Source organism: Tigriopus californicus, chromosome 3 (assembly GCF_007210705.1).
Source record: "Tigriopus californicus strain San Diego chromosome 3, Tcal_SD_v2.1, whole genome shotgun sequence".
Lineage (NCBI taxonomy): Eukaryota > Metazoa > Arthropoda > Copepoda > Harpacticoida > Harpacticidae > Tigriopus > Tigriopus californicus.
This window is the reverse complement of record NC_081442.1, coordinates 2,143,116-2,169,080: the sequence shown is the minus strand read 5'-3', so window position 1 is coordinate 2,169,080 and position 25,965 is coordinate 2,143,116. Positions and strand designations below refer to the sequence as shown.

The 25,965-nt window shown below is 41.1% G+C and overlaps 5 protein-coding genes across 8 annotated transcripts; 3 read left to right on the top strand and 2 right to left on the bottom strand.

Moving 5' to 3' along the window:
• The first annotated feature begins 2,736 nt into the window (after window positions 1-2,736).
• LOC131877695 (uncharacterized) lies at window positions 2,737-3,469 on the top strand. The gene is made up of 2 exons (XM_059223445.1): window positions 2,737-3,113; window positions 3,181-3,469. Exons 1-2 carry the CDS (start codon window positions 2,838-2,840, stop codon window positions 3,415-3,417), a joined length of 513 nt encoding a protein of 170 aa, XP_059079428.1. The 5' UTR covers window positions 2,737-2,837; the 3' UTR covers window positions 3,418-3,469.
• A 413-nt stretch (window positions 3,470-3,882) lies between these two features.
• LOC131877692 (glutamate receptor ionotropic, kainate glr-3-like) lies at window positions 3,883-10,460 on the top strand. Its single transcript, XM_059223440.1, has 6 exons — window positions 3,883-4,035; window positions 4,133-4,313; window positions 8,325-8,518; window positions 8,624-8,720; window positions 8,781-8,985; window positions 9,810-10,460. The coding sequence occupies exons 1-6, from the start codon at window positions 3,976-3,978 to the stop codon at window positions 10,147-10,149; spliced, it is 1,077 nt and encodes a 358-aa protein (XP_059079423.1). The 5' UTR covers window positions 3,883-3,975; the 3' UTR covers window positions 10,150-10,460.
• LOC131877694 (uncharacterized) lies at window positions 4,410-5,397 on the bottom strand. Its single transcript, XM_059223444.1, has 2 exons — window positions 5,239-5,397; window positions 4,410-5,178 (listed from the first exon to the last, which is right to left on the bottom strand). The coding sequence occupies exons 1-2, from the start codon at window positions 5,251-5,253 to the stop codon at window positions 4,444-4,446; spliced, it is 750 nt and encodes a 249-aa protein (XP_059079427.1). The 5' UTR covers window positions 5,254-5,397; the 3' UTR covers window positions 4,410-4,443.
• LOC131877693 (allatostatins-like) lies at window positions 10,295-15,513 on the bottom strand. 2 transcript variants are annotated; one of them, XM_059223442.1, is made up of 4 exons: window positions 15,357-15,513; window positions 11,536-11,782; window positions 11,083-11,451; window positions 10,295-10,823 (listed from the first exon to the last, which is right to left on the bottom strand). In XM_059223442.1, exons 2-4 carry the CDS (start codon window positions 11,756-11,758, stop codon window positions 10,786-10,788), a joined length of 630 nt encoding a protein of 209 aa, XP_059079425.1. In that variant the 5' UTR covers window positions 11,759-11,782; window positions 15,357-15,513; the 3' UTR covers window positions 10,295-10,785. The 2 variants fall into 2 exon arrangements, with proteins under 2 accessions (XP_059079425.1, XP_059079424.1); XM_059223441.1 differs by having other exon boundaries at window positions 10,295-11,451.
• Window positions 15,514-20,701: 5,188 nt separating this feature from the next.
• Window positions 20,702-25,613, top strand: LOC131878586 (ras-related protein Rab-30-like). 3 transcript variants are annotated; one of them, XM_059224617.1, is made up of 5 exons: window positions 20,702-21,084; window positions 21,926-22,112; window positions 23,108-23,291; window positions 23,946-24,097; window positions 25,173-25,613. In XM_059224617.1, the coding sequence occupies exons 2-5, from the start codon at window positions 21,933-21,935 to the stop codon at window positions 25,281-25,283; spliced, it is 627 nt and encodes a 208-aa protein (XP_059080600.1). In that variant the 5' UTR covers window positions 20,702-21,084; window positions 21,926-21,932; the 3' UTR covers window positions 25,284-25,613. The 3 variants fall into 3 exon arrangements, with proteins under 3 accessions (XP_059080600.1, XP_059080598.1, XP_059080599.1); XM_059224615.1 differs by lacking the exon at window positions 20,702-21,084 and adding an exon at window positions 21,485-21,568; XM_059224616.1 differs by lacking the exon at window positions 20,702-21,084 and adding an exon at window positions 21,686-21,708.
• Window positions 25,614-25,965: the final 352 nt, after the last annotated feature.

The window sequence follows — 25,965 nt, the reverse complement described above, 5'->3', positions numbered from 1 at the left end:
GAAACATTTCCTATACAACAGGGTAACACTAATGAAGTTAAAAGTAACAACATTAGTTAATCCTTTTCTCAATAGATATATTGGAAATGTTGCACACTTCTAAAATGGCGTGCTTATAACTACCAAAACCCAAAAGAGTATTAGTTTCTAGTTCCTTTTTGAAGCCTTCCTATCCAACAAAGTAATATTTTGTTTCGTTATTCTAAAGGCTCTTCCTTTTGGGATGCTGAGCTCTGCACCAAAACTTTCCCACGTATCCATCCCCCAATCGATTTAACTCATTTTTAATCTCTCGAAAGAAGAGCGCGTGAAAATCAAAATGGCTTACGGACTAACAAAAAAGTCATGTTACCAAAAATTGGGGTATGCTAGTGAGGTGCTTCTTTTTAACAATTCAATTGGAGGGCCATGTCTCCGATAAATCGATTACAATCATAAATATATCAAGAACAAGAAAGAAATTCGTTCGATATATTACATGTAACTGTTTCATCATTTTGAAGAGAAACGATGAAGGAACCAATTTCTTATTTTTTTGGCTTTGAAAACGGGAACTTCTATCAAGGATTCTGTAAAGCCCTACATTTCTAATTTTCCTTGTGATAGAGACCAAAATTTGTTAACGATTGTGACATCCTTACAATTTGTTTCCTTCTTGAGGTGGTTTCCTTTTGAACAATCTTTGAGTTTTATTTCTTTCGGCTACTTTATTTTCCGATTAATTAAAATGACCATGGGTTGGTCCAAGGACGACTTCACCATTGGACAGCGACTAGGGTGGGAGGAAATGAGTATTACCAATTCCAATTAATCAAATGCATTTCTCTTTACATAAGTTGACTCAATTATAGTCTCAGAAAGCAATGGTCAGTATTGAGCTCAATTGAACGGCTCTGTCAAAAGTCATTTAAAACTCGGACCAGGGAGGGCGCAAATTGAGTGAACTGGCACCACGTTGGTAAGATCTTAGATGGTAAGATATTCATCTTCCGCGCACGTGGTATTGAGTTTCAGGACCTCTTTGCTTTTGACGCAGACGTTCGATTGAGGTCAAAATTGGCGAACGCTTTCTGAGTTAACTAAAGTTCAACTTGTGTGAAGAAAAATGCATTCGGTTCATCTGAATAAAAGTTACGTATCCCCCACCCTACCGTCTCTGTCCAGTGATGACGTCGTCCTTGGTTGGTCCAATTATTTTCTACTGTCAGTTTTGAAAGTGACAATTTTTTAATGCCTAAATCGAACTATGAAGGGTTTGGGTTTGGCCAATCATCAGTGTATTGGTATGAATATCTAATTTAGTCTATACCTTGGTATTAATACGGTAATTGAGTCTCTCAAAAAATCTGTTTGAAAAAAACAGGGGTGGCTTTTCATCGTTTGACAATCTTTTGCGATCATGAACCATCTAAAAACGAAAAAGGCTCGCCATAAAACTAAAATTTCCAGTATCGATAACCGACGACGGAGATGTGAACCTTCGCTTTGGCAACATCAAATAAAATTCACTTTCTTCCATTGTTGTTCCTTGCAATGTAATCCAGTCTGTTTATTGTAGTACATACGTAACATCTGCTCAAAATTGCTATAACATTGCGGGTTTGGCTCTGCAACATAGCCCCCTTGGTTTTCTTCATTTAGACTTCAACTTACTTGAAACTATCACATAATCAATTCAATCCACTCAAGACATTAGAATATATAAAAATATCAAAATGTAATATGGTAGTTGATGAGTAGGAAGAAGAAAGAAAGTAAGATCCTGCAAATGCATGGATAGAAAAGGATGAGAAGCACTCATGGGGGACGTGATAATAGTAATTTCAAATGAGTCAATGTTCTCGATGACCGACAATAGAAGGGAAATTGGTTCGATTCCGAGTGCGCTCCAGTCTTTTACTCGATTTTGGAGTTATTGGCCGGACTCGAGCCTTTTAGAAAGGACTCGAATCCAGACTCGTCAAGAAAAAATATCAACTTTTTCTTAGAATTTCACAAGACGAGCCTCTTTGCTCGAGATGATTCTAGTAAAAGACTCGAGTCTAGACTCGGCGAGTCCGGCCAAAAGTAAAAAAATCCAAGGACTCGTACGAGTGCGACTTATGTCGGACTCCTAAGAAATACCCATATGTCTTGATAAGAAATTGAATCATTACATAGCCAACCTGACTTCCTATCCCACGTCGTGAAACTCAAATCATCATAGCTTCAACTATTTGCACGCCTAAAAAGCAAAGTAGTAAGGCCCATCTGCTGCACGGCCAAGGCGGATGTACGGTATTGCACGCCTAAAAAGCAAAGTAGTAAGGCCCATCAATGCGACATGAGTCCAGCTATCAAACAACCGACCAACTTCCCAAAAGCCGACTTGTACCCGTTCCATCTATGTTGATGTCGAGCCAACGAATTTATAATCAATATCGTTTGTCAAGGGCCCAATTGGTTCCAGGATTGTCATTGTTCAGTTGTTGGATAAACTTGAGCCATGTTGGAAATTAGTGTGTGGAAACGGGATATTGTAAGCCATTATTGTCAATAATTCATGAAGCACATGGAAGCGGGACGGCCCATACTTTATCACAAGTCTCCAAACGGGACAGAGCCCCAATTTGTTAACGTCCTTCTACGGTGAGGTCCCCAACCAAGGTAGTCTTCCCCACTTATGGCATTGGATCGCAGTTAAGCCAACACTGTTTGGACAACATTATTTACCGCTTAAAGACCAAAGCGCTAAAAAACCGGAACCAGTCACGTTCCAAACGTGGGACCTTGTAGCCCTGGTTTCCATCCTGATATACGTTCGTTCTTGTTAAATTAACGCTATTGGTTGAGGACAGATGAGGATCTCGGGATTAGTCATGAGAAGTATGATTGGATCCATCTTCTTTTTGTGCTTCATGGCTCAAGCCGAGCCCATCGTTACATTGGAGGATGAATGTACCAGTCTGAAATGCGCTCCCATCACTTGTATGACGGTGTCGGTTTGTCTGAAGAACGAATTCCTCTCTCGATCCATCTTCGACAATCGCCTAAAGAGGGAGATAAATGATACTGAATTGGATATAGATTGGGGATTGGTTCGACCCAAGGTGTTGACACTGGGAGCCATAGAGGTGAGCCTACTTTGAATTTAGTTTTTCGTCCATCCCGTGTTTACGTGTAGTCTGTTGCACTTTACAGTCTGCTTTGGATTATAATTTGACCCTGGTGAATGGACGCCAGCGAATTGGTCGTAGCACTTACCAAGCAGTTGTGGAAGCCTTGGCAATGGAATTGGGCGTTGACTACGAATTAGTGCTGGTCACTCCGCTCAATCGGGAAGAGACTGTGAGCTCTGGCAAACCTGGAACAGTGATGGACAAGTTTGCACATGTTGGGACAATGCTTGAAAAGGGAGTAAGTCGACTGTACTACTGAAGATTTACAATGAGATTGGGTCTTGATCGTTTACATTAGATAAGGATGGGTCATTAAGTTGGGGATATCAGTATTTGGAGAGAATGAAAAGGGAACAAATTCAGTGTTTGTAGTGGCTCAATAGAAATTGAAAGAAAAATTTAGTACCATCCATTATCCCGGTAGACCAATTTGTTTTCTTCGATGTTCTTATAATAATGACGAAAGTCTTTTAACCAGGATCTTGGTTACCAATCTGTCTCTGATCGAAACTTGTACGATCTAGATGTTCATTTTGGTATTCTACCAAAGCTTCGCTTGGCAATGGATGAAGACGTGCCTAAAGTGTTAACCTAATTACAAATGTAGGATGTGCCGTAAGTGGAAGGGTATTGGATTTTTTCCTGGAGACTGCTTTGTGCAGGATTGTTGGGTTTTTACGAACACAAATATTGTAGGTGTTTTTTTTTCATATTTCAGGAAATTGATTTAGTACTTGGAGCTTTCAATGTGTTGGAGTCGCGCTTGTCGAACGTTGAATTTAGTCGATTCTTCGGCTTCCACAAGCACACAATCGTCATGAAGACGCCTTTCAGGGCCCAAAAGGCAGACAGCCTGATTGCTCCTTTTAGTCGCGATGTGAGTACTCATTTGTACCATGTGCCATACAAATTGGTGCAATCATGCCCCGAATGACCGATCGAATTTTGATATGTATCACCGGCCATCTCATTAGGTTTGGTTCGTCATTTTGGCCTCGTGTATCCTCATGGGACCTCTCTTGTACCTATTTGTGGCTCATTTGGAACCTAGAGCCAAGACAGTGCCGACGACCGAACGATATTCATTGAAAAACTGCTACTGGTTCGTCTATGGAGCCCTCTTGAAGCAGGGCTCGTCGTTAGACCCATCATCAGGTGAGCTCATGAATATCTGTATGGAACGGAACGAAACACTGGTAAAATTTGCGGCATTCAATTGGCTTTGTCAATGATTGAAAGAGCTGAGAAAGATATTCTTTAAGTTTTTATTTCGCTAAAAAGGGCATTAGTAGCTGCGGTAGGCATTGGCATACTGAGCGTTAGCGGGCGCTGGGTAAGCCGATTGATAAGCGGCATAAGGCAGAGGGACAGATGGGGCCTTGTACTGGACAGGCCGGGCGCTGTATTGCGCAGGCTGAGCGTTGTATTGGGCAGGCTGAGCCGGCTGGGCAGGTTGAATTGGTCCAATACTCTCTGCGATTTTGGCACCAGCCGCACCACCATCTTCGATGAAGTCACCGACCTTATTGATACCGGCAGATACACCGCTCAGGTCAAAGCCTTGGCCGAATCCGAGCTCACCAGTGATGGCCTTGATATCATCAGAATTCACATTAGCCAACAGATTTGCCACCTCGCGGACAGTATTGGCAGTAGCGCCAGCACGTTGATTGATCTCTTCGGGGCTAAGGTTTTCTTGATCCTTTGGGGGAGTGTAGACAAAGTCGAACTCGCCGGGAGCGGGATGGTAGTTGTACTTGAAGCTGTCCCCAGGTTGGCTCACGTATTGATACTTGAAGTCCACGGGAGTGTAATCCTGGGGAGCCTTGAAAGGGCGGGCATTGGGCTGATCAGGGGTGTATTGATATTGATAACCAGCATTGCCAGTGGGCTCATTGGTGGCCGGAAAGGGCACGGGAATGTTCTTCGGGAACTCGAAAGGAGGAGCCACGGGGTTCTCAGGGGACCACTTGTAGTAGTAAGGCTCTTGGGCATGGGCCAAGGCGGCCAAAAGGGCAACCTAAAACGAGTTAATTTTAAATCCAATTGGAATTTGAAACTCTGTATCTCTCACACTTACTGCAAACGTTTTCATTGTGATAGGAGGAACTGTGAATGCCAACTGATACCACAAACCCGAGCATAGAGGATATTTATATGAACTCGCACATTCTAACCCCTTTTTTTGGCGAGCTCATAATCAACTCCTTGAAAGCTTCAGCAAAGATCGAAAGTTGCGTAATCCTTCCTACCAGGTAAAGCCATTGGATTTGGTAAGACATGTTTTGTTGCTCCTTGCCTGCAGGGTCTCGTACGTCAGGACCTCACGCCACTTCTGGTTATGCCGTCTTACCTCCATAACCAAACCCAATGCTTCCACCACTTCAGAGACCAAGTACATGGAAGATGGTTCGATTTCTTACGAGGGCACTCGTGCATTTTTAATTCGATGGAAAATCCTGGTCAAACAAAGTGCAGTCGCCAATCCCACAGTTTCATTCGAGGCAAAACGTGTTTGGAAGCATCTGGATGCATTAAAGTGTTGACAGCATTGATGTCCTTTTGTAATCGGGCGATGGGTTTTGGTCTAGGAAATCCACAATGCTTGGAGGTTTTTAATCATGAGTGAAGAAGAAGTGGAAGCTTGGTGTGTGTGTGTGCGTGTGATGAAAGGGCTCTTTGAAAAGAGTTCAAATTAATGGAAACGATCGCACTGACAGACTAAATGTACGAATTGGGAGAAAGAGCTCATGAGAAGACGAGAACTAATGAAGGAAATGCACTTATTCACATGACTTGAAAAAGAAAACGAAAATGAGGCTTGATCTTGTACCTTTCCGTCGTGAGTCAATATGTTTTCCTCGACATTTTGAAATTGCCCTGTTTTCATTAAAGAGAAAAGGGTGTTTGAATTATTATGTCCAATCTAAGGTTGATAGTTTGAGTTTGTTCTTTTGGGAAAATGAATTTCATAGTTTATGCAGTTTGTTGTTCTTATTAATGATTGCCTTGAAGCCCAATGCCATTCAGTAAATTTATGCCATTTTCAATAACCAAAATGTTAGTTGAAATGCTTTCCGAATTAAGTATTTACAGACGCCAAGGCTATTTTGGCAAGGTTTGTTATGAACTTGTGATGTTTCTAACAAATTTCAAAATTGTTTGATTAGTACCATCACAAAATATATTCTACTCTCTTACGTACTTAATACGAATCGATCCGTTTTACGAAACCCAGAGATGACTTGGGTTACTATAAAAATGTGTAAACAAATTAGTTAGGAAAAATTGAAAGATCCTCTCTGACTTTTCAGAGACATTCATCAAATAAGATGTCCCTATTCTCAGGTCGACATTTATTTCCTCTTATGAAAGTAAACTCAAAAACTTTGTTACACAATATCACATAGATATTTGTGAAAAAATCATTTGGGACAAGTCAGCTCATTGATTCCATCAGGGTGACGCAAAAACGTCATTTCTCGCTGAAAACAACCTTGATGGCAGCTTCTCAATTGATCTTCTTTGACCCAGAAACGTATTACATGACAACAAAATCTTTTCAAATGTACAGTGTATCAAAAAGCAGAAATGAACTGCTTGAAGAATTTGGACACGTGCTTACCCAATCTCCGTCTTTTGTGTAACATTTTTGAAATTGAAGACACGAAATTGAAATATTTCCCTTGAAAGGATCTTGATTTTTTCATGGACGTACTCCCCTTTTCTTCCGACACTCACATACCTAGTTTGTCACTTCCAGACAAATTTGAGGCCTATTGGTACCAATGGGAATGGAAAAAATCTACAATACGTAACCAGTTAACATTGGACATAATACCTTTAATGGGCACACTTAGTTCCAGGCAATATCGGTCCATTTACAAAGTTTTGCCGATTGAATCTAGATGAATGGAGGGTGTTTCTTAAACCTGAGGACACTTTGACCCAACTCTTGTAAAAATTCCATGGAGTTGGCAAATTTCATTCAAAAGTGCTTTGAGGTAATGTGTCGCCAATAATAATGATACCCCTTTAGGAGGGAGTTTAAGGCTTTTGTTAAGCAAGGGACATTTGGTAAGGGTCTTAACAAGCAAAGCCCAAAAGGGTTCAAAAGTAAAGGTTGAAGTACGGAAAAAAGCGAAAGAGTTTAGAAATTGACTCACAATTTAAACATGGCGCAAAACTAATATTATATCAATACATTATACATTACATTAATATGACCATTTATCAGCTCTCAACACAAGACAACAAGCTTTTTTCTTTTGAATATAGGACAGGACCATGTTTAAAGGTACCAACGACAACTGAGGCATCTTAAGGCTTGTCAATTTTCGTTTTTAGACTAGATTAAGAAACCTCTGTTTTCTGGCTTTTTCTTCAGGTAAGGGTTTCATGACTAGTTTCACCGGAAGTCGTTGAAAATGTCGTCGAATTGTTGCTTAAAAGGGTTTTTTGTACGAAATCCTATTGACATTATTTTCTCTATAACATTGGGTGCAATTGGCTTCAAGTCATCATTCTTCCAGAGTAGTTACTATCTCCTTAGCTCACATTCATGGGGCAAAAATATTTGAAATCTTGTGTAATGATAAATGTTTTTGTGACAAACTATATTTCACTTTGTCGTTATTTCTTTGCACAAAGCTGCAAATTATTATTCCTTTTTGTCTTGGCTTATCGGGATCATAATATTTAGTTCGTTCCTTGTTTGATTTTCTGAGCGATGTAGATATATTTTAATCCCTTTTTTGGAACCGTCAACATTATTTGAAAGATCAAAATGTCTGGCATTTGTTATTCAGTACCTTATCATTTCTCCTTCACTTTCGTTATCTTTGCTCGATTTCCAATGATTTTCTTTGCTGAGCTCATTGCTCCTTCGGGCCAGAAATGGCAAAGAGTAAGATTTTCCAGTGCATTCAGCCTTGGCTCAGCCATAAGATTAATGGATTACTAAGCAATTGGAACACAAGACAATCATCACACCATCCACAGGAGAGACATTTCCAATTCCATCGTGACTGACGGCTCTAGCCACTCGATGATATAATAGGAGGATGGGAATGGAAATAGGGGGGGGGGCATGATGAATGGGTCCGATAAGTTTTTTTGCATCTTTTCCTCTTTCTCTCTCTTCTTGGTGGTGGTGGTTCCACACAGATGTTGCCCGGATCCTGTTCGCCTCTTGGTGGCTTTTCATTCAAGTGATCACATCATTCTACACGGCTGAACTCACCGCAGTTTTGACCTTATCCCAATCCGAACTTCCCGTCCAGAACATGGAACAACTTCGATATCGAGAAGGCGCCAAATGGGTGGCCATCGATGGGGCTGAAATGGCAATTCTTCAAAAGGTTGGGAACGAGAAATTGAGATATAAAGCCATGTCCTTTGGGGACCGTCAGACACGCATGGCAAGAGAATATGATTAAAACTTTAAAAAAAAATCCTGTTTTCAGGACGAAAGTTTCCAATACCTGACTCAAGAAATTGCCGACGGGAAAGGCTTCCTGGTCAACTCGGTGGAAGAGGCCTTGGAACGAGTTTTGAATGATGGTCGGTGAATTCATATAGATCCTTATTTGGTTGATCCTCAATCATGTTTTCCCCCTTCAGACGACACTTATTTTTTGACGGATAAAGCATTTGCTGAGAGCTACGTTTTCAATGATCACAGGGCCAGATATTCCGCGGATCGAGAGCAAGCCCGACAAGAAGGCTGCCGTTTGTCAGTGGCGCCTGGATTCGAATTTGGGAGCTTGCCATATGGTCTGATGCTCAGAAAAGGCAACCGAGACCTTAATGAGAAAATCAACGGCATGTGAGTTATTCATTAACACCGTATTACACACCCAAAACCTGATTCAATGAAGAGCTGCGCTAGTACCTTTAAAGGCCGTAATTTCTTGGAGAAGGCGGTTACGCACGATAAACAGTATATTGTGGCGTGGGTGAAAGAGCACATGAGTCGTTAGCCAGTAAATCTGTCTAAAACTTATCGAGGACGCAACCAATTATTTATAGCACAAGCACTTTGTCCACACAACTTGTCGTTTCCATCGAATCTACGAGTACAAGATAGAAGGGACTACAACGGAAGACTCGAGAAGGGAAACACAAATGTCTGTGGAATGAGGGAGGTTTCTATCATCTTTTTGTTGTTTACGGTAAAACCTAAAGTAATATTTAATCACTGCGGGTGAGAACAATAAATAAGTGTCAAGTTTGGTTCTATTTTGAAGCTGAAATGAATAATGCAGTCTTTTGGCTTTTTCTTGGGAAAGGCAATTTGGGCTCCGTATTTCGCTGTTTTTCGCTCCGTATTTAGTTGTGTTAAATACGCTATAATCAAGCGCATTTGGGGGAGTTTTTATGGATAAGTGAACATGAAATACTGCATTTTTTGTTAAATTATATTCGTGCCACATTTCAGTTTCCATTGTTCAATACAAAAAAAACTGAAATTACGTTCTTTGCAAAAAATGTGTTTCAATATTTCATTTTCTATGGTCCCATACAATGTGTGTTTATTTTATTTAGTGCCGCATTGAGATACTCTCATTTTGTCCTCTACCAGTGCATTCACGTATTCTCTAACTCGAATGAGTGAGACTTCTTCCACTGAACTTTGGCCATTAATTTCAGTATTGATCAGTTGTCACTCTCAGGGATTCTGGAATACCTGGAGAACGAGAAGAGGCCCTTGAGTGATTTACACACTGTGTGTACACTGGATGACGATAAGACACTCATCGTTCAGGACTTGATCTCGACTTTCCTATTGGTGATTTTGGGTTATGCTGTATCCACTTTGGTCCTGACCTCGGAGCTTTTGTTCCCCAAATGTCTGAAGGGAAGATTTGGAACCATTCGCCCGAGCTCCAATGACCAATGCATGTATCCTCAAGACGAGGATCGATTGGAAAGACGCATGATCTCGGTGAATGGTAAAAAATCAAGTGTGAATATCATTGGGCACAAGTGATACGGTGCGAGTTGGGGAAATACAGTGGAAAATTTCACAATGGGGCCGACCTACGTACGTATATAAGTGTGGGTCCATCTTTATCTCTGGTCTATTGTACGTACATAGGATCGCAACGATGAATGAAGTCAAGTAAAGCGGCGTGTTCGCATGAAACAGTGGCAATTGATTTTTATTATCTTAGAAACGCTATCTGGAAAACGAAGAAGACTTGCTCTTCCTCAAGCATATCCTAATGTGTAATGGTATGTAAGTGTGTAACTTGCAGATATTAGACAATAATGAATGAAATCGGGGTCAACATGACTAGATGTTCAGGTGTTAGTAGTACTTCGTAACAATGACAATACAAGGGGGGTATTTGGAGAAAGAAATGAATGTATGTGTCTCGATATATCGTTGCTTCTTTAAGGCTTCATCCGTTGTCATCTCAGCTTAGAATTGAGGGCAACCAACCAGTGTGGTGTCAGGCAACAAGTCATTTGTTGACAGGACAGGGGTGGCGAGAAGGACATTTGTAGGCTCCGGTGGCCAACCAAGAAGAAACGTGGTCACATGAACGACGTACCAGTTAAACTACTGTGGAGTTCAACTAAGGACAAATAAGCGAGGATGAAGATCGCACCGGGCACGTGGTTATTCGCTTATTTTTTCATTTTTATTTCCGGAGTAATCTTGATTGATTGAATGAATGAGTGATCGATCATTGATTGATTGGTGGATGGGAAAGAAAGATAAAGAGAGAGCAATAGAGTGAATTGCAAGACTGAATTTAACGGCCCAACCCAAAGCTGTAGGGGTCGCGCTTGCCTAGTCCAAAAGCATATGGGTCACGCTTCCGGCCCAAACCAAATCCATAAGGAGAGCGCTTGCCAAGACCAAAAGCGTAAGGGTCACGCTTGCCCAATCCAAAGGCATAGGGGTCACGCTTACCCAATCCAAAAGCATAGGGGTCACGCTTGCCCAATCCGAAGCCATATTCATCGCGCTTGCCCATGCCAAAGGAGTAGGCTTCCTGTGGTCCACGTTTTCCCATGCCAAAAGCATACGCATCTTGGGGTCCTCGTTTACCCATACCAAACGCATAAGCGTCCTGGGGCCCTCTTTTGCCCATGCCGAAAGAGTAGGCATCCTGAGGACCTCGTTTGCCCAAGCCAAAGGCATAGGGATCACGTTTGCCAGCCTCCATGCCGTCTTTGTTGTGAATGAACTTGACTTGAGCTCCGGGTTGAGCTTGACTCTCCCGAGCCTCTTCTTCTTGAAGGAACTCCTCCATCTCTTGGTCGGAGATGCTCCGCTTACCTGAGGGAGGCACAGACAGGAAACGAGCAATAAGGAAGGATGGGTTTCCTGCATATTCAATATAAATTTCAATTCAACTCTCACCTATACCAAAAGAATACAACTCCTTGGGTCGTTTTCCAAGTTCTGCCACCATGTTGTTTATTCTCTTTCCCAAGGGAGATGATCCGGCTGCGCGCCGTTCCCGATTCAACTCGCCATCTGCGCTCGAGATCCCAGTACTCAATGCCAACACCAAGGTCAAGAGAAGAAATTTGACTCTGCCATCTTTAGCTTGTCCCAGGATTTGGTAGACACTTGGGTGCATGACAGATCAAAGAGGAATCTGGAACTGGAACAAGAGAAGGATTTGCCGTCAAGCTCCATGAACCTCTCCACGCTCTGTTAGATATGACAAGGACTGATAAGGCCAAGGTATCCAAAGGGTCCTGAGTTCGATGTTCCAAGTTCCTTTCACGCTAAATGGTTACTGAGTTACTACAAACTGTTTCCATCTTTAATATGAATTAGCAATCAAGGTTCTAGAAGACAGGAACCTCTTCATAAGGGTGGGACTAATCCGCTTTAAACACGTGTTTTAATAACCATGCCCCGAAAGCACGTGAGGTGGTTAAGAAACATTGGGTCCAAGGTGCATTCACTAGCTAATTGAGAACCAACCATGAATATTGTTTCTCAAGAGAGCTGCCAACCCTTGGCTTGAATACCAATTAAGGTGTCCCAGCTCTTGATAGTAATGTCACGAAGGACCTTTCAAATTAGAAATTCGTTAGCGCAACGTGAACACCTTGATCAACGATGTGTCCAACACTGGATAAGTTTGGCACCAAGTAATTTGCAAAAGACTGCCGTCATTGAGCAAAGTTGGGAACCATGTTCCATCTCAAGACCGTCCCGTCTCAAGGGATTCTTTGCATACTTTCCTTACCTTGTCTCCTTTCGGTTCCTGCCTCTGACAACTACAACTGAACTCAGCCAAAGTCATAAATTGGACGACATATGAATACAAGAAAGTGAGTTTAGACCCTTCATAGTTGACTGATTCGGTGAACCAAGAATGAATTAATGATTCTGGAATGACCTGTCCGATAGTTAAGACTATAAAACAGAAGATTGTGTTCAATGCATTTCATGTTTCTAAATATTTTAGGGAGCCACGGGGTAACTATTACGCATCCGATAATGAAAAGAAATGCTTCCTAGGTTTACTTAAAAGATCGTACTTCTATTGTTGGGTCCTATCGATATTACTGTTCCTCATCTCGGTCAAAATTTATTATTGGGACACGTTTTTCTCCCACCTAAAATAGCATTACAGGAATACTCATTGTTATCTAGTGCTCGTTCTCCAGACCCACGAATGTATGTAATGCGAGTTTCGTAATGGATTCTCTCATCCAGGCGTGTATCAAAGCAACCGCCAATTGTCCATCGGATATCATGTTCATCTGGAGTGGGCATCACGCTCTAAATATTGAATGCGTGGATGGGGGCCTTCACGATTAACAATGATTTGCCCAGGCAAGTTTTCTGAGACTACGCAACAGACCAGGTCATTGGATACTGACAGTACTGTCAGGTTATTGTGCATACTGTATATTGGCCCGACTTCTCCTGCCTTACCGTTACATTCGTCTGTTTCTGTATTTCCCAGCAGTTCCCCTCGAACCCTCGAAAAAGTGAGTGGAACTATTTTTTTCCGATATTTGTACGTACTTATTTTCTGGTGCCCGAACCTGGGTTTTGGTACACAATCCAAACACTTCCACCATCGTTTTCTCATTCGAAATGTGATATAGCTTATAATCAAAGAAGGCAAAGAAACCCAACCAAACTTTATGGTTATGGTCCCAAGTGAAATGGTGGATAAGAATTTATGAATTTGCGAGTAAAAATGCCTTAGTCATGACAATGCTATGCCTAACCTGGGAAGAGGAAATGTTATGTGAAGCTTTTAGGATCTGTTCTGGGGTCACTTGCCACTATCTATCCAAAGTACACGAAGTGTTGAGCAGATTGGAGATTCTTCAAAAAAATGAGTCTCTTTCATCACATTCGAATGGGGAAAGAACACGGAGCAAAGAAGGTTGATTGTTTCTTCTCTTAAGAACAAATTGCTGGGCCTTGGTAGGTTATTTGACGTTTATGATCAAGCCCATAGAATGGTGTGATCATCCCGATGTTAAGAACCTTAATAGCCGCCTCTCTGTCGTTTGATCTGTCATGCGATCTTTCCCCAAAACAAGGACCATTGCATCGTGAGTTCAATTGGCCCACGATTTTGAGCCATCAAAGGCTGGATATGGTGTCTCCAAGATGTCTACGTAGTTTGGGCACGTATTTTCTCACCATACTAAGACGAGTGGCTAGTTCCGAAGATAAGGATCCTAAAAGTGGCACATAAATTGTCCCACCTTGTCAAACTTTTTGTTGGTTGTGCTCCATGTAGAAGGTGAAACGAGACGAATGGAGGAAAGATTAATCCAACGGGATGCTACCATCTCTTTTATCCTCAACAAAGGCGAAGAACTCGGAAGATCCTTACTTAGAGAAGGAAGGACCCACGGAAGAAAACATGCCGTCATTCACGATCTGTTAATCCGCCAATCGATTGCTTACAACATTGGTTGGCTTCAAACGTGAATGAGAGCATCGTTTTCAAGATGGAATTATAACCACCCTCAAACATTGCGTACGCTCATAGTTCAACAGATTTTCCTGTCGTTCATTAATCCTTTTCTGCAAATCGTCGATGTAATTTTTTAATAGATTATTTGAAGCGGAAACCAATAAGAATTAGAATCGATTTTGAGTCCCACCAATCTTGAAGGGGACTGATGAAAAGGGACCGAAAATGGCAAGCAAAAAGTCGTCATAATTGAAACCAAATCTGGGCAAAAATCCTCAATTCACATTGTTTCTTCAGTTTCAGTTGTGCCAGAATGAAAGGCATTATTTTACGTAGAGACGCTTCCTTTGGAAAAAGTCAATGAAGGGCACATCCAGGATGTGTGTCTCTTATTTTGTTGTACTCCGTCATTAATCACGAACATAAACCTGATCCATATTAGTGGTTACTTAGATTCCTACTAAGGGCCTAACAAATATCCGAATAAATTCGGGAACAAAGCTAACAAGGTTTTTTGTACGATCACAATGAATATCCATAAGTCCCATTTGGGCCCTTTTGGGTCACTGCTTTCGCAAAGCATTTAACAAGACCAACATTGATCCTTCAATATTCCCTCTCATAAGATTGGCTAACAAGAGTTGAAATTAATCAAATTTGCTCTCAAATCTTTATTCATCTAACCTCAAATATCACACGAATTGATAAAATGACCACAATTGTAAATCGGAAATAGACAAATGATATTAAAGGGTTTCCTTGTTTAAATATGAGTGCATATCTCCATAGCTTTAAGGTATGTTGGACACATCTACCACGAGCAATAAAGGTGATTCAAAATGACTACTCTTTGTCGATCTGTTTGTCCATGTTACCTGGCTTTTCTGTCAACTTCCAAAACTTTACGACCATGACTTGTCGTTTTAGAACCCTTAAATAGCAATACTAGAAGAATAAGAATTGCAAAAATGGAACTCCTCAAGTCTTACAGTTACTCCTAAAAAGGATTCTCTTTTTGCTACACTCACAATTTGAGGAGGATTCTGCACCACCAGAATTGAATAAGCCAATGCTATATGTCGCATGAATGGGACTTGATTAGCATTGCAAATGTGACGGACTTGTTGTGTCCAAGCTCGTTTCCAGCCTAAACCACCACCCTTGCTCACAGAGAGCCTCATTCATGTCCAAGTGATCCCAGGAAACCTTCTGTAACACTCCCATTGGACACCCTGTTCGTGGTCAAGGCTGACATGTCCGTTTTATTAGAACTTACCCAAATGTAGCGGAACAAGAGGATACTAAACAGAAGTTGGCCCCAACTCAAACTGGTACAAGTTTCGATTCTGACTTTGGCGTTGCTCTTCGGGCGATATTCTTGGCACAATTGCAATCCCGGACTTGGTTCACTCGCTTCTTATTCTTATCGGACTTGGTCCCAATGACGTCACATTTTGGGGATGATTTCCTTTTTCCGCCACCTTGTCCACGAGGAATGGGAACTTGGCCTTGAGTCGTTCACGCGGGAATGACGGCGTAGAACGCCGGTTAAATCAAACCACAGAACGGACGAGGCTCGAGGGCGAATCGGGAGGAAAAACGAGAAACAGGATCGAATCCCAACCACGGACTGGACCCATGGGATCCAGTGGGCACTACTCATATCGTACTTTTTCTAAGCAACCCCGACGCTAACGTCTTGTAATGTGTGTGTGTACTTATGACCTCATGTGTTTCTGGGACATCTGATTGGAACAATAAATCTGCAAAAATATGCCTGCGTTTGCATATTTCTTTTTATTTCATGTACCTTAGGGACTTGTAGTTAGCGGACATTTGAATAGCTTGCTTATAAATGCTCGTCTCGGTTCTCGATTGGGGTGTTGTGGTCGGAGAGTTGAGCCCCACAAGCAAATCCAGCCATCACATCGTCAGTTTACAGTTTCGATAAGCATTGTCATAGATTGGTTCTCCGTCTGTGGGTATGGTTAGCGTCTAAAAATTTCCGTGAGGAAGGTCGTGGAGGAAAACCGAACCGGAAACCTCTCTCTCCTGGCAAAAATACCATACCACGTTCCATCCCTTGTAAAGGCGTGCCTATCAACGGGTTTTGTTTATATTAGGGCTTGTCAACTGAACGCGTTATCGACGTTATTCCATGGAGTAAAATCAAAGACAACATGCCCAGCCAAACTGCATTGTGCATGAATTAAATTTTGACATTTATTTCATTTTACACGCTTGCCTAAGCAACTAGCATTGTGGTATTGAGCCACTTTGATAGTGGGTTCACCGAATTACACCAAACATGTTTATTTTGTTGGGTTTTCACACAGCTCACTCAAAATCACTCTATTATTGAAAATTCAATGGGCGGATGGTGCGAGTTGGCTGCGATACTTGTCTTCGTTCTCCCTCCCCAAAATCAGGTTGCCGGACCACATTTTTCCTTGTATTTCTTTAAGTTGATATCCCCTTAGATCCATTTCAGTAGGAAAACTGAGTTAAAAAGACAAAAGCTGGTTTGAGTCGGTACTGCCACCGATGGCAAAAAATCAGCCTTTTCTGCCACTTTTTGCCATCGTGCCGAACATGGCTTTTAATGTTTTCATGCACAAGAGACCTGTTGGCGGGCAAAAACACTAACCTTGAAGGAATTTTTGTCCCTATCTGCCACATTTTTCTGGCAAGCAATCGAAAATGGCTCATAAGGATTTCTCATCCCTGGTTACTGCTGATATTGTTCACATGAAAAATATATCAATAACATCAATTACGTCTTAATATTTTTTTTTTCATTTTTTTTCTTTCAGTTTTAAGACCTCAAGTGGATGTCAAGTCTATGGAATTGTCTCAAATGCATCTGAAAAAGAAACAAAGTCAATTTAGAAAGATATCTGATACTGTGCGTCTTCAAAAGCATCTATGAGCTTTGTCCCAACCTAGGATTTAGGGTCAATTCTAGTGACCGTAGAGACTTAATGTGCGTATTGCGAGTCCTCGAGAATCCAGGCTAGTTCGAACAATGAAGTCCACATCTCTTCTTTCTCGGGCTCCCTCATTTGTTTCATTTGCTTCCCACTAATATTCGTAGGGGATGCGTAGGCCTTGTTGATCCGGTAGCATCTTTCAAGTCAGACTTGGACCAATTTTTAGATAGCATTCCAGATCAACCCTACATTCATGGACTAGCTCGGTGTGCCAACTCAAATTCGTTGATACACCAAATATCGTATAAATATGAAAAGGCAGTAGATAGACAAATTATAATCTTTCATTTGAATAGTACTGGAGATTACATTCCCTGTTTCGCTTAAAACAGCCCGTAAATAAGTACCAGATCGGAAGAGCGTCGTCTTTTAAGTAGAGACATCGGAAAGCGTTGAAGAGTCAATTGTGTCACCCTGAAATCTCTTAACATGGCTACATATGTTTATTTCCTAATGCCCTTCAACAGTCCCAGGAACCATTTCAAGGACCAACTATTCTACTAAGCGTAAATGACGCTCACTAAAACTGATAGGTGTCGATTAGAAGGTCAAGATGTTCGTTCCGTTTAGCACGATTAGCCAGGAGCAGCCTGACCAAGAACTTTCCCAGCCTTCATTGAAAGTTTGCCCACGAATTAGACCTTCCTGTTGGAACCCACTCGGCCTTTTTTCGCTTTCCAAGGTTGGAAATGTTCAAGCCGCTAGAATATTGGAGACAATTACACAAACGGCAATGTGGAAGATATTCTTTCAAACTTCTCTGGTACACATGGGCATTGTTGGACTTTAGAATGGTTAGGATAGCTTCAGTAAGGATCAACCCAAGGCTAGATAGAAGAGAAAATTTCATATTTGTGCTACATTTCTTAAATATTCGAATTGTGCGTTTTGAGAGCATCTTCAAGCCTTCGAGAATCCAGGCTAGTTCGAACAATGAAGTCCACATCTCTTCTTTCTCGGGCTCCTTCATTGTTTGATATGCTCCCCTCTAATATTTGTAGGGAATATGTAGGCCTGTTGACCTGATTGCATCTTTCAAGTCAGACTTGGACAAATGTTTAGATAGCATTCCAGATCAACCCTATTTTCAAGGACTAGTTTGGTCTGCCAACTCAAATTCGTTGGTCGGTCAAATAATAAATGAGAATAAAGCTAGGTAAATTAAATCAGCTTTTTCGTCTTGAATTGCTGGGAATATCATTGCATTATGGTGATTAGTGGTGAGCCGAGGTGGCTCTTTTTTAAGATCTGTATACGTATGAATCTGGTCGGGCAGGTTAGAAATCGTTTTAAGAATAAAGGAACTATTTTGGTATGTGTTGTCTGTGGGATCGCGGACTAAAAAGGAAGTTTGCTGACTATTTTTTCTATGGAAGATTTGAATTGCCCGATTTGTTGCACCCGTATATCTTGCTGTAGAGAGTTCCACAGACGTGTGGTTTGTTCTGCGATCTTAGTGTCAAATGTTGCTGCTTTTGCTATGTCTTGCCTTGTTGAGTTTCTTTTTTGGTTAGGTGTGACTATTCGGGGAAGGATAATGTTGTGTAGGTGGATGTTGGGGAGAGTTCATTGCTTTCCAAGCCTTAATAAGGCCAGTATTTTTGCTGCCAGGAGCGGTTAGGAAGTGTCAACTTTTCTAACCTTCTCCTTGAGCAGGCTGTTGAGTCAATAGTCCTTCATGGTCTCAGACATGATTTGCTCCTTGGCGAGCTTGGTTGAAGATGTAGTTCGGGTTGGTCGCCGCTACTACTCTGATCTCCTCCACCATCTCTTCAGTGCTCCCGGTTTGTGACCTTGCACCCTTCGTTCATCCGGTACAGCCTCTAGCCTCGTCATATAGCATCATGACAGTGTAGATGGTGCCCCTGGCCACCTCAAACCTCTTTGCAACGTCACGGACCCCGGTCAAAATCTGCTCGACGATTCTGTGCCCGAGTTCAGACATTGAGTCGAAAAGTGATATTTCTTTTCAGCTAGAAACCTTAAAACGGGCTGAAACGAAGTGCAGAGGAGGGCTCTTTCGTTAGGTATATTAAAGAAGCTAATGAAAACACCGAGATGTGAAGAAATTTTAAATGAAAATGTCCGACGAATTACGGTGGACCCGGTGCTTCGATCAATTTTCAGTGATTTTTCGAAAATTCGAAAAAGATCCCATTTTCTTCTGTTTTACCTTATTAAAAAAAACAGCTTGTTGTCGGTGGGTGTGCATTTTAGCGTATAAAAGTTTTCTTATGAAAGGTCGGGACACTAATCAATTAGGAACCCGTCTCTCACTTGGAAATTGCGCTAACTGCAGTCCTAAGAAAAGCCTCCTCTCTTTTAGAATAACATTGTTTCAAAAGATAGATCTTCAATATAAAAGTATAAAATCTCAAGTTTATTTTTCTTTTTAAAGGTTTCTAAACTCATCATCAATTGATGTGAAGCAATTTTTGAGCGAACAACTGTTTCAGAGTCATTTTATCCCAAGTTTTTTTTTTCGCTTTCGAAGGTTGGAAATGTTCAAGCCGCTAGAATATTGGAAACAATTACACGAACGGCAAAGTGTAAAATATTCTTTCAAACTTCTCTGGTACACATAGACATTGTTAGACTTTAGGATGGTTAGGATAGCTTCAGTAAGGATCAACCCAAGGCTAGATAGAAGAGAAAATTTCATATTTGTGCTAGATTTCTTAAATATTTGAAGTTCAAGGATCCAGGACTTTGGATAAAGGATCATTGTGTTAATTTCTGATCTTAAATGGCAAAAAGTAAAGCAACTAATAACAAGATGAAGCAATTTTTGAGCGAAAAACTGTTTCAGAGTCATTTTATTCCAAGTTTAAAAGAGTACTCGAGTATCTTTTGGTGGAAACAATAGTACTATAATTATCATCAAAACCGATAATCAGCATGAATGAGGATTGCTGTGTACTTTTTAAAAAGAACTTAAGAGCATTAGGTTCATGGCTTTGCTCAAGATACACATTCAAATATGCCCATAAATATCGTAGATTTGGCCCAACGTTCTCAATGGGCTCTGACGATTTGGAGAAGTTTTCGTTTGTGCCGAAATGCAACAATTCGTCAAGTGGGGAAAGAGAGGTTTAAGAAACTTGAGATTGAATATGAAAGCCCTCCCACCATTTCGTACATCTATTCGTGCTCTTGGTTGCGGATTTCGAAAACTAGACATCAACGGTACAGAACAGTGGCCGCAAGAGGCATATGCTTACATGCATGATGGTCTGTGAAGTGGCTGAAACTGTTGAGTTACTATTTGCAAGGAAATCCTCTCGAGAAAAGCAGAACACTTTTTCAAATTGCATTTTAGATTGCGAAGTTTTGATATTGATTGTGTTCCTGCTAGAAAGGGACAAATAAGAGATGACGTCATTTAACCGATTCCACACTAATGATAGTGAGCTCATGTGGATAACATGAAAATATGACCATTGCCAATGGCTTTCGTTGTCCACCCAACAAGGGAGCTGGAATTTGAAGTCATATGATTCAATCAATCAGCGCCTTGGCCGTACAGCAGGCCTTCGAGTTTTCCCGCTCTCCACCTGCCCAATTGGCCCGAACGCCAAGCTTTCTCATCCTGCCCAGACCAATGAGAGAATACTGAAAGAGGAGAAGGGCTGAGGGCTAGACGGAAGTTCCTTGACAAAATGACTGCAAAAAGCAAGGAAAGTGATGAACGGAGATACTAGAGGTCGAGCGAGTGATGGTGTGCGTGTGTGTGTACTGTCCCGGGTTGTGTGGACCCCATCTCCTTTAGGATGACTCATTGTATGCGACTAGAAACCACCATCAACACCGACAACCACGTAGTTGTAGCAGCAGATCCTGGTTGTGTCTTTCATCACACTCCATTCAAGATCATCACAACATGACTAAAAATCGTATCTGATGTGTTGGCACAACTCAAATTGGACTCAAATGCTCTTCATGGAGTGTCCACAGTGATTTAGAACCAAATAAATAACATATTTTGTGTCAGAGTGAATAGACCTCATTTAACAGGTGAGTGGGTGGTGCCCCAGAAACACCTTGCTGCTTTGTTGATCATTGTTGGGAGGCACAGGGTCCAGAGAGATGATGAATATGTCAAATACGTCACAAAGGTTGGGAGAGGAATGTTATTGACAGCCTTTCTTGGCCTTTTTAATCTTTTTTCTTGATAAAGCACGACCTTTGACGGCTGAGACAGACACCTTGGCCAGATTCGGTGGTGTTCATGTGGAACATCCGTTTCATTTTCATCTCGTCGTTTGATGGATTAATGTACTCTCAAACGCGAAGGCGGATCAAAAAATGATCCACTTCAAAATTTCAAGATTGAAAACACATCACACTTTCGTCCAATCACAAGATTGTTGTTTCTTCAAGATAAGGCCACTGGATGATTAGGAAATTGGTGATTTGTCATCCTCAGCACATTTGTGGCATAGAATGTCCTGCATTAGAGTCACTTGTATGATAGCATGTGGCTGTCGAGTGAAGAAGCGTAAGAAAACCCATTCTGGAACTGACATTCAAGCCTAATCGTTAATAGTTCCACGAAATCGCCCCAAACCTCGGCACAGTTCAAGTCAAACATTTCCTGCGTTGGTTAAGTGTTCAGTAGCGGATTTCTAGCATGGAAAAGTAACTAAACCCGTTTGAGAATGACGAGAAATCTCAAATGATACCGATCCGATTTAAGGATGTAGCCTTTGTATCCAACTTGAGGTTCTTTTCCGTAAATGTGAAATGACCAATTATTTAATCTGAATCAATACGGAGATGGTGAATAGCTTACACACGAGCTGTAACCATTTTTCCAAACACTTTGGGGTTCCAATTGTTCCATCTTTTTATTCAGAGGCACCATGGCTACCATGGAGGACTACAAGTACCTCTTTAAGGTGGTATTAGTGGGCAATGCTGGAGTGGGCAAGACTTGTCTGGTCCGACGATTCACACAAGGCATGTTTCCCCCTGGACAAGGAGCCACCATTGGAGTGGACTTCATGATCAAGACGGTCGAAGTGGAGGGAGAAAAAATCAAGGTCAGTTTGAATCCTCACACTTCAAAAGCAACTGCAAAGGACGGAAATCATGGATTGGTGTTTTCTTGTCATGAGGAATACATTCTAATGATATGTTGAACGACAGCAGACCTGTGATAAACACTTTTTAGATTTTTGATAATAACAACGATTTCGAGTGGTGATTTTTTTCCTTTTGAAGGATTATTCAAATACATTCTTTTTCTGATGTTGACCCAATTTGGCAACCTTGTTTGACTTAGTACTGTGAATTAATTGTGATTAGGCGATATCTAAGTGATTCTCGTTAGCTTTCAAATTAGTTTAAAAAAAACAAAATGGGAACTGGAGAAATTGGAAATAGAATTGAAAAGTGATCGAAATACGTCGGACTTCCGTTCATATGTTTTTCAAAACAATACTGTAGAAATTGGTAAAATTAGGAAATATTAAGTTTTAGAGGATCTGACAGTGCACGAAATCCTCCAATAAGTAAAATAAGAAAAAGTTATTGCATTTGAAAAATAAATCAAATTATCTCAATTGCTCGTCACGTGTATATTTAGCCAATTACAAATACTCTGACTCAAAATGAAACCAATCACTTTGAAATGTTTTTTTTAGTAAACGCAACTGTAAAACCAGACACATTGAGCATATCACAAGTCTGAGATGTAAGAGAATATGACCCCGAATGATAAAACAATGTTCAAAACTTAAAGGGCACTTTGGTCATGATTCTCCCGTGCCATTATTTTAAACTTGTGCATACTTTTGAAAGCTAAAAAATGTGCCTAAGATAGACTGCAGTTAGCCACTTAACACTTCGTGTGTCTCCAACTTAACAAGATTTGTCTTTGATGTATTTCTTTTCCATTACGTCCACACTTCAGATCTGAGAACGTTTTTACAGCCCTCTAGAAGAGTTCAAAGCCATTGCTCCATAACTTGATATAATGTCTCATATGAACATGAACTCGAATTCAAGAACGCGGTCTTATTTACTCCATTTCTAGCTTCAAATTTGGGACACCGCCGGACAAGAACGGTTTCGAAGCATCACCCAAAGTTACTATCGATCTGCCCATGCTCTCATTCTGGTCTATGATGTCTCGAATCAACCCACATTCGATGTTTGTCCGGAATGGTTGAGAGAGATTGAAGAGTATGCATCGCCTAAGGTCCTCAAGGTCCTTGTTGGTAAGATTCTTGATTATCAACTAGATTGTAATATGACAAGGGTGACCATGAAAGTGAAACTGTTTCCGTATGATTGAGACTACAAACATTCAAAGAATTGGATGTCGCTGTTGTGTTGTTGACCCAGGCTTCTTTCTCCAAAAGTTTAGATCATTAATCTCTGGCATGAGCTAATAAATTGCCCTCGTAAAGCCTTTCTTTCCGTTTGAGAGCTTTTGGGGGGTCAAGCCCATGTTTCCGGAACCAGTTACGCTTGGGAGTATTATCGAAAAAAATATCGCACCAAGAGTCCAACATCCAGAAACAGTCACAAGAATCGCTTGAAAAGTGCTTTGAGAGCTCAAGTATAGAAATACAAAGAGCCGCCATACATAGATGCCGGGGCCCTATATGAGGCCTCATGACTGTTGTATGTACTTCTGTACATTAGATTATACGTTCAGCGCTCACTTTTCAAAAGGGTCCCATTCCTTTGCCTGCACGTTAATGAACGTCCCACAAAGGTCAACTTGAAGTAGTTGTCTTTGAAGCCCATTCTTTTCCCCTGAGAGTGCTTTTATGTTGAGAACAATGAGAACACAAAAAGGTGCGAGCATGGCCTGGAATGCATTATTTTCATGACAAAGACTTGGCATCGCTTGTCGCTTGTTTTAGGTAACAAAATTGATCGAGATGACCGAGAAATTCCGACTGAAGTGGGCGAGGAGTTCTCCAACCGACATGGGATGTATTTTCTGGAGACATCAGCCAAAGGGTCAGAAAACGTGGAGCGCCTTTTCTCAGATATAGCTCACGAGCTTCTTCAGGTAAGATCGTCAGAGACAAGAACCTGAAAGTATGCCATAGATGGGCATTTATCCTAGAAAAGCTGCCTTCCCTAATTATTAGGTAAGTAATTGCCAAAACGGTTTGGCCGGAGCCATGGCCGCTCTTACATGGAAAACATTTCCAGAACTTTCTTGTGCCGAAGGCTTGAGGGAGCTACAAACGATGCAGAACCGACTCGTAAAATGTCCGGTGTTGCTCAAAGAATATCTAATCCCGCCATTGGATCACCTGATTCCGGAATTAAGGAGATGATCCAAGAAGTCCCATGAAGCTCATTGTTGCCTCAAGTGCACCTTTGTTCGCTAATAGATCTTGATTAGCCAAGAGGGTGCATTTTGCCTTTGAAAAATTAAGGGGTTAAATTTCTCATGACCCTTTTTGTTCCCTTACTTGTTCAATGGATATTGCTGAAGAGGCGTTGGATGGATTCTCTTGAGAATAGATTCATATTGCTCTCGATCTATCATCATCCATCTTTGAGCCATATGGACAAGGCCTTCTTTCTTCATCTTGCGTGAAGGGGAACAAAATCGAGCTGTAAATTGAATCGTTCACCAATGAACTTTCCAAAACGCCAGTGTCAAATACGGATGGTGTTGACTTTGGAAATTGAAAAAGGAAACTCGAGCACATCTCAGCATACCAATAAAGACCTCTATGTTTCGTAGACTTGAAACGGAAATAAATCAGATTTCTTTTTTCTGCGTTTTCTATCCTTGGACTGGACTGCCATCTTCATTCATCTTTGACATGGAGTCAGCATTTGTAAATTGCAGAGGATTGAAATCAATGTCATTCATGGTTTTGTCCGTTTCGTGAAATTTTGCTTGCTCATTCATAAGTGAAAGAGCTGCACTTTGACCTTACTTTTCCAACAGCAGTGCCTTAATTGGAAGGTTAGAAGTAGTTTTCCGAGAGAGCCAAATTGAAACTAGTTTTCCAACAGATCAGGATCAGACCTTGTTGCTTGCTGAAGGAACAGATTGGAGCTCTGAATTTCCCCCGAGATATCCGAAACTGATTAAAATGCCATGCTCCATTTCCTCTTTGCAGCAATCCAAGAATCGGGAAATCCCGAGTTATGATGCCAATTCCCAACAGATTCTTCAAACTGGAGCCGGCCATACCTCTTCATTGAATCAGCGTTGCTGTCCAAGATCGTGATAACTTTACCTACTTCTATGAATTTCGACCTGATGATTTCAACATTCATGATTACTCCTTCAGTTGTTACGAATGATCCTCATCATCCCACCCACACACCCACGCCAATAACAATTCTGCAATGCTTCTAGTCACCATAAAGTTTCAGCTTTTACACACAAATCGTCACAATCAGTTTGAAGACTGTGGACCACAAGGTCGACACATCATTTTCTGCTCCTCTTTCGAGCACTGTGTCAAAATCTACTTTTGATAGAAAGGAAGTGGTACAATTAAGAAGCAAAAACGCACATGCAATACATTTCATTGTTGAAGCCATCCTTGTGGCAATACATTTCATTGTTGAAGCCATCCTTGTGGAACTATTTTGTTTCGAAACATGAAGCTTTGTTGACACGCTTTTACTCCTTTGCCAATTTTGAACCCAATGGTTGCTTTTAAAGTTTGACTCCTCACATAAATTGCAAGAAATTGCTTTTTGAGAAGATTTTGGAGGCTGGAACAAGCTCGCTGTTGATTTCAATTGACCCCCAATTTGATTTTGGTTTCAACTTCAGAACATGGTTTACGCCTAAGAATTGTTACAGGTCAACCCGAGTATTAATTTATTGAGTTATTGATGTGTGACGAATCTACTGAATGACATTCCAAATAAACGAGAAAAAAATACTCAATGAACACG

Bases quoted from the DNA above. Each gene is read 5' to 3' on its own strand.
- LOC131877695 (XM_059223445.1), top strand. From the start codon at position 2,838: ATGAGGATCTCGGGATTAGTCATGAGAAGTATGATTGGATCCATCTTC. The intron at 3,114-3,180 runs GTGAGCCTACTT...TGCACTTTACAG, and splicing joins TGACACTGGGAGCCATAGAG to TCTGCTTTGGATTATAATTT.
- LOC131877692 (XM_059223440.1), top strand. From the start codon at position 3,976: ATGAAGACGCCTTTCAGGGCCCAAAAGGCAGACAGCCTGATTGCTCCT. The intron at 4,036-4,132 runs GTGAGTACTCAT...CCATCTCATTAG, and splicing joins TTGCTCCTTTTAGTCGCGAT to GTTTGGTTCGTCATTTTGGC. The intron at 8,519-8,623 runs GTTGGGAACGAG...TCCTGTTTTCAG, and splicing joins AAATGGCAATTCTTCAAAAG to GACGAAAGTTTCCAATACCT.
- LOC131877693 (XM_059223441.1), bottom strand. From the start codon at position 11,758: ATGCACCCAAGTGTCTACCAAATCCTGGGACAAGCTAAAGATGGCAGA. The intron at 11,452-11,535 runs GTGAGAGTTGAA...TGCCTCCCTCAG, and splicing joins GTTGTATTCTTTTGGTATAG to GTAAGCGGAGCATCTCCGAC.
- LOC131878586 (XM_059224615.1), top strand. From the start codon at position 21,546: ATGTGGCTGTCGAGTGAAGAAGC. The intron at 21,569-21,925 runs GTAAGAAAACCC...CTTTTTATTCAG, and splicing joins TGGCTGTCGAGTGAAGAAGC to AGGCACCATGGCTACCATGG. The intron at 22,113-23,107 runs GTCAGTTTGAAT...CTCCATTTCTAG, and splicing joins TGGAGGGAGAAAAAATCAAG to CTTCAAATTTGGGACACCGC.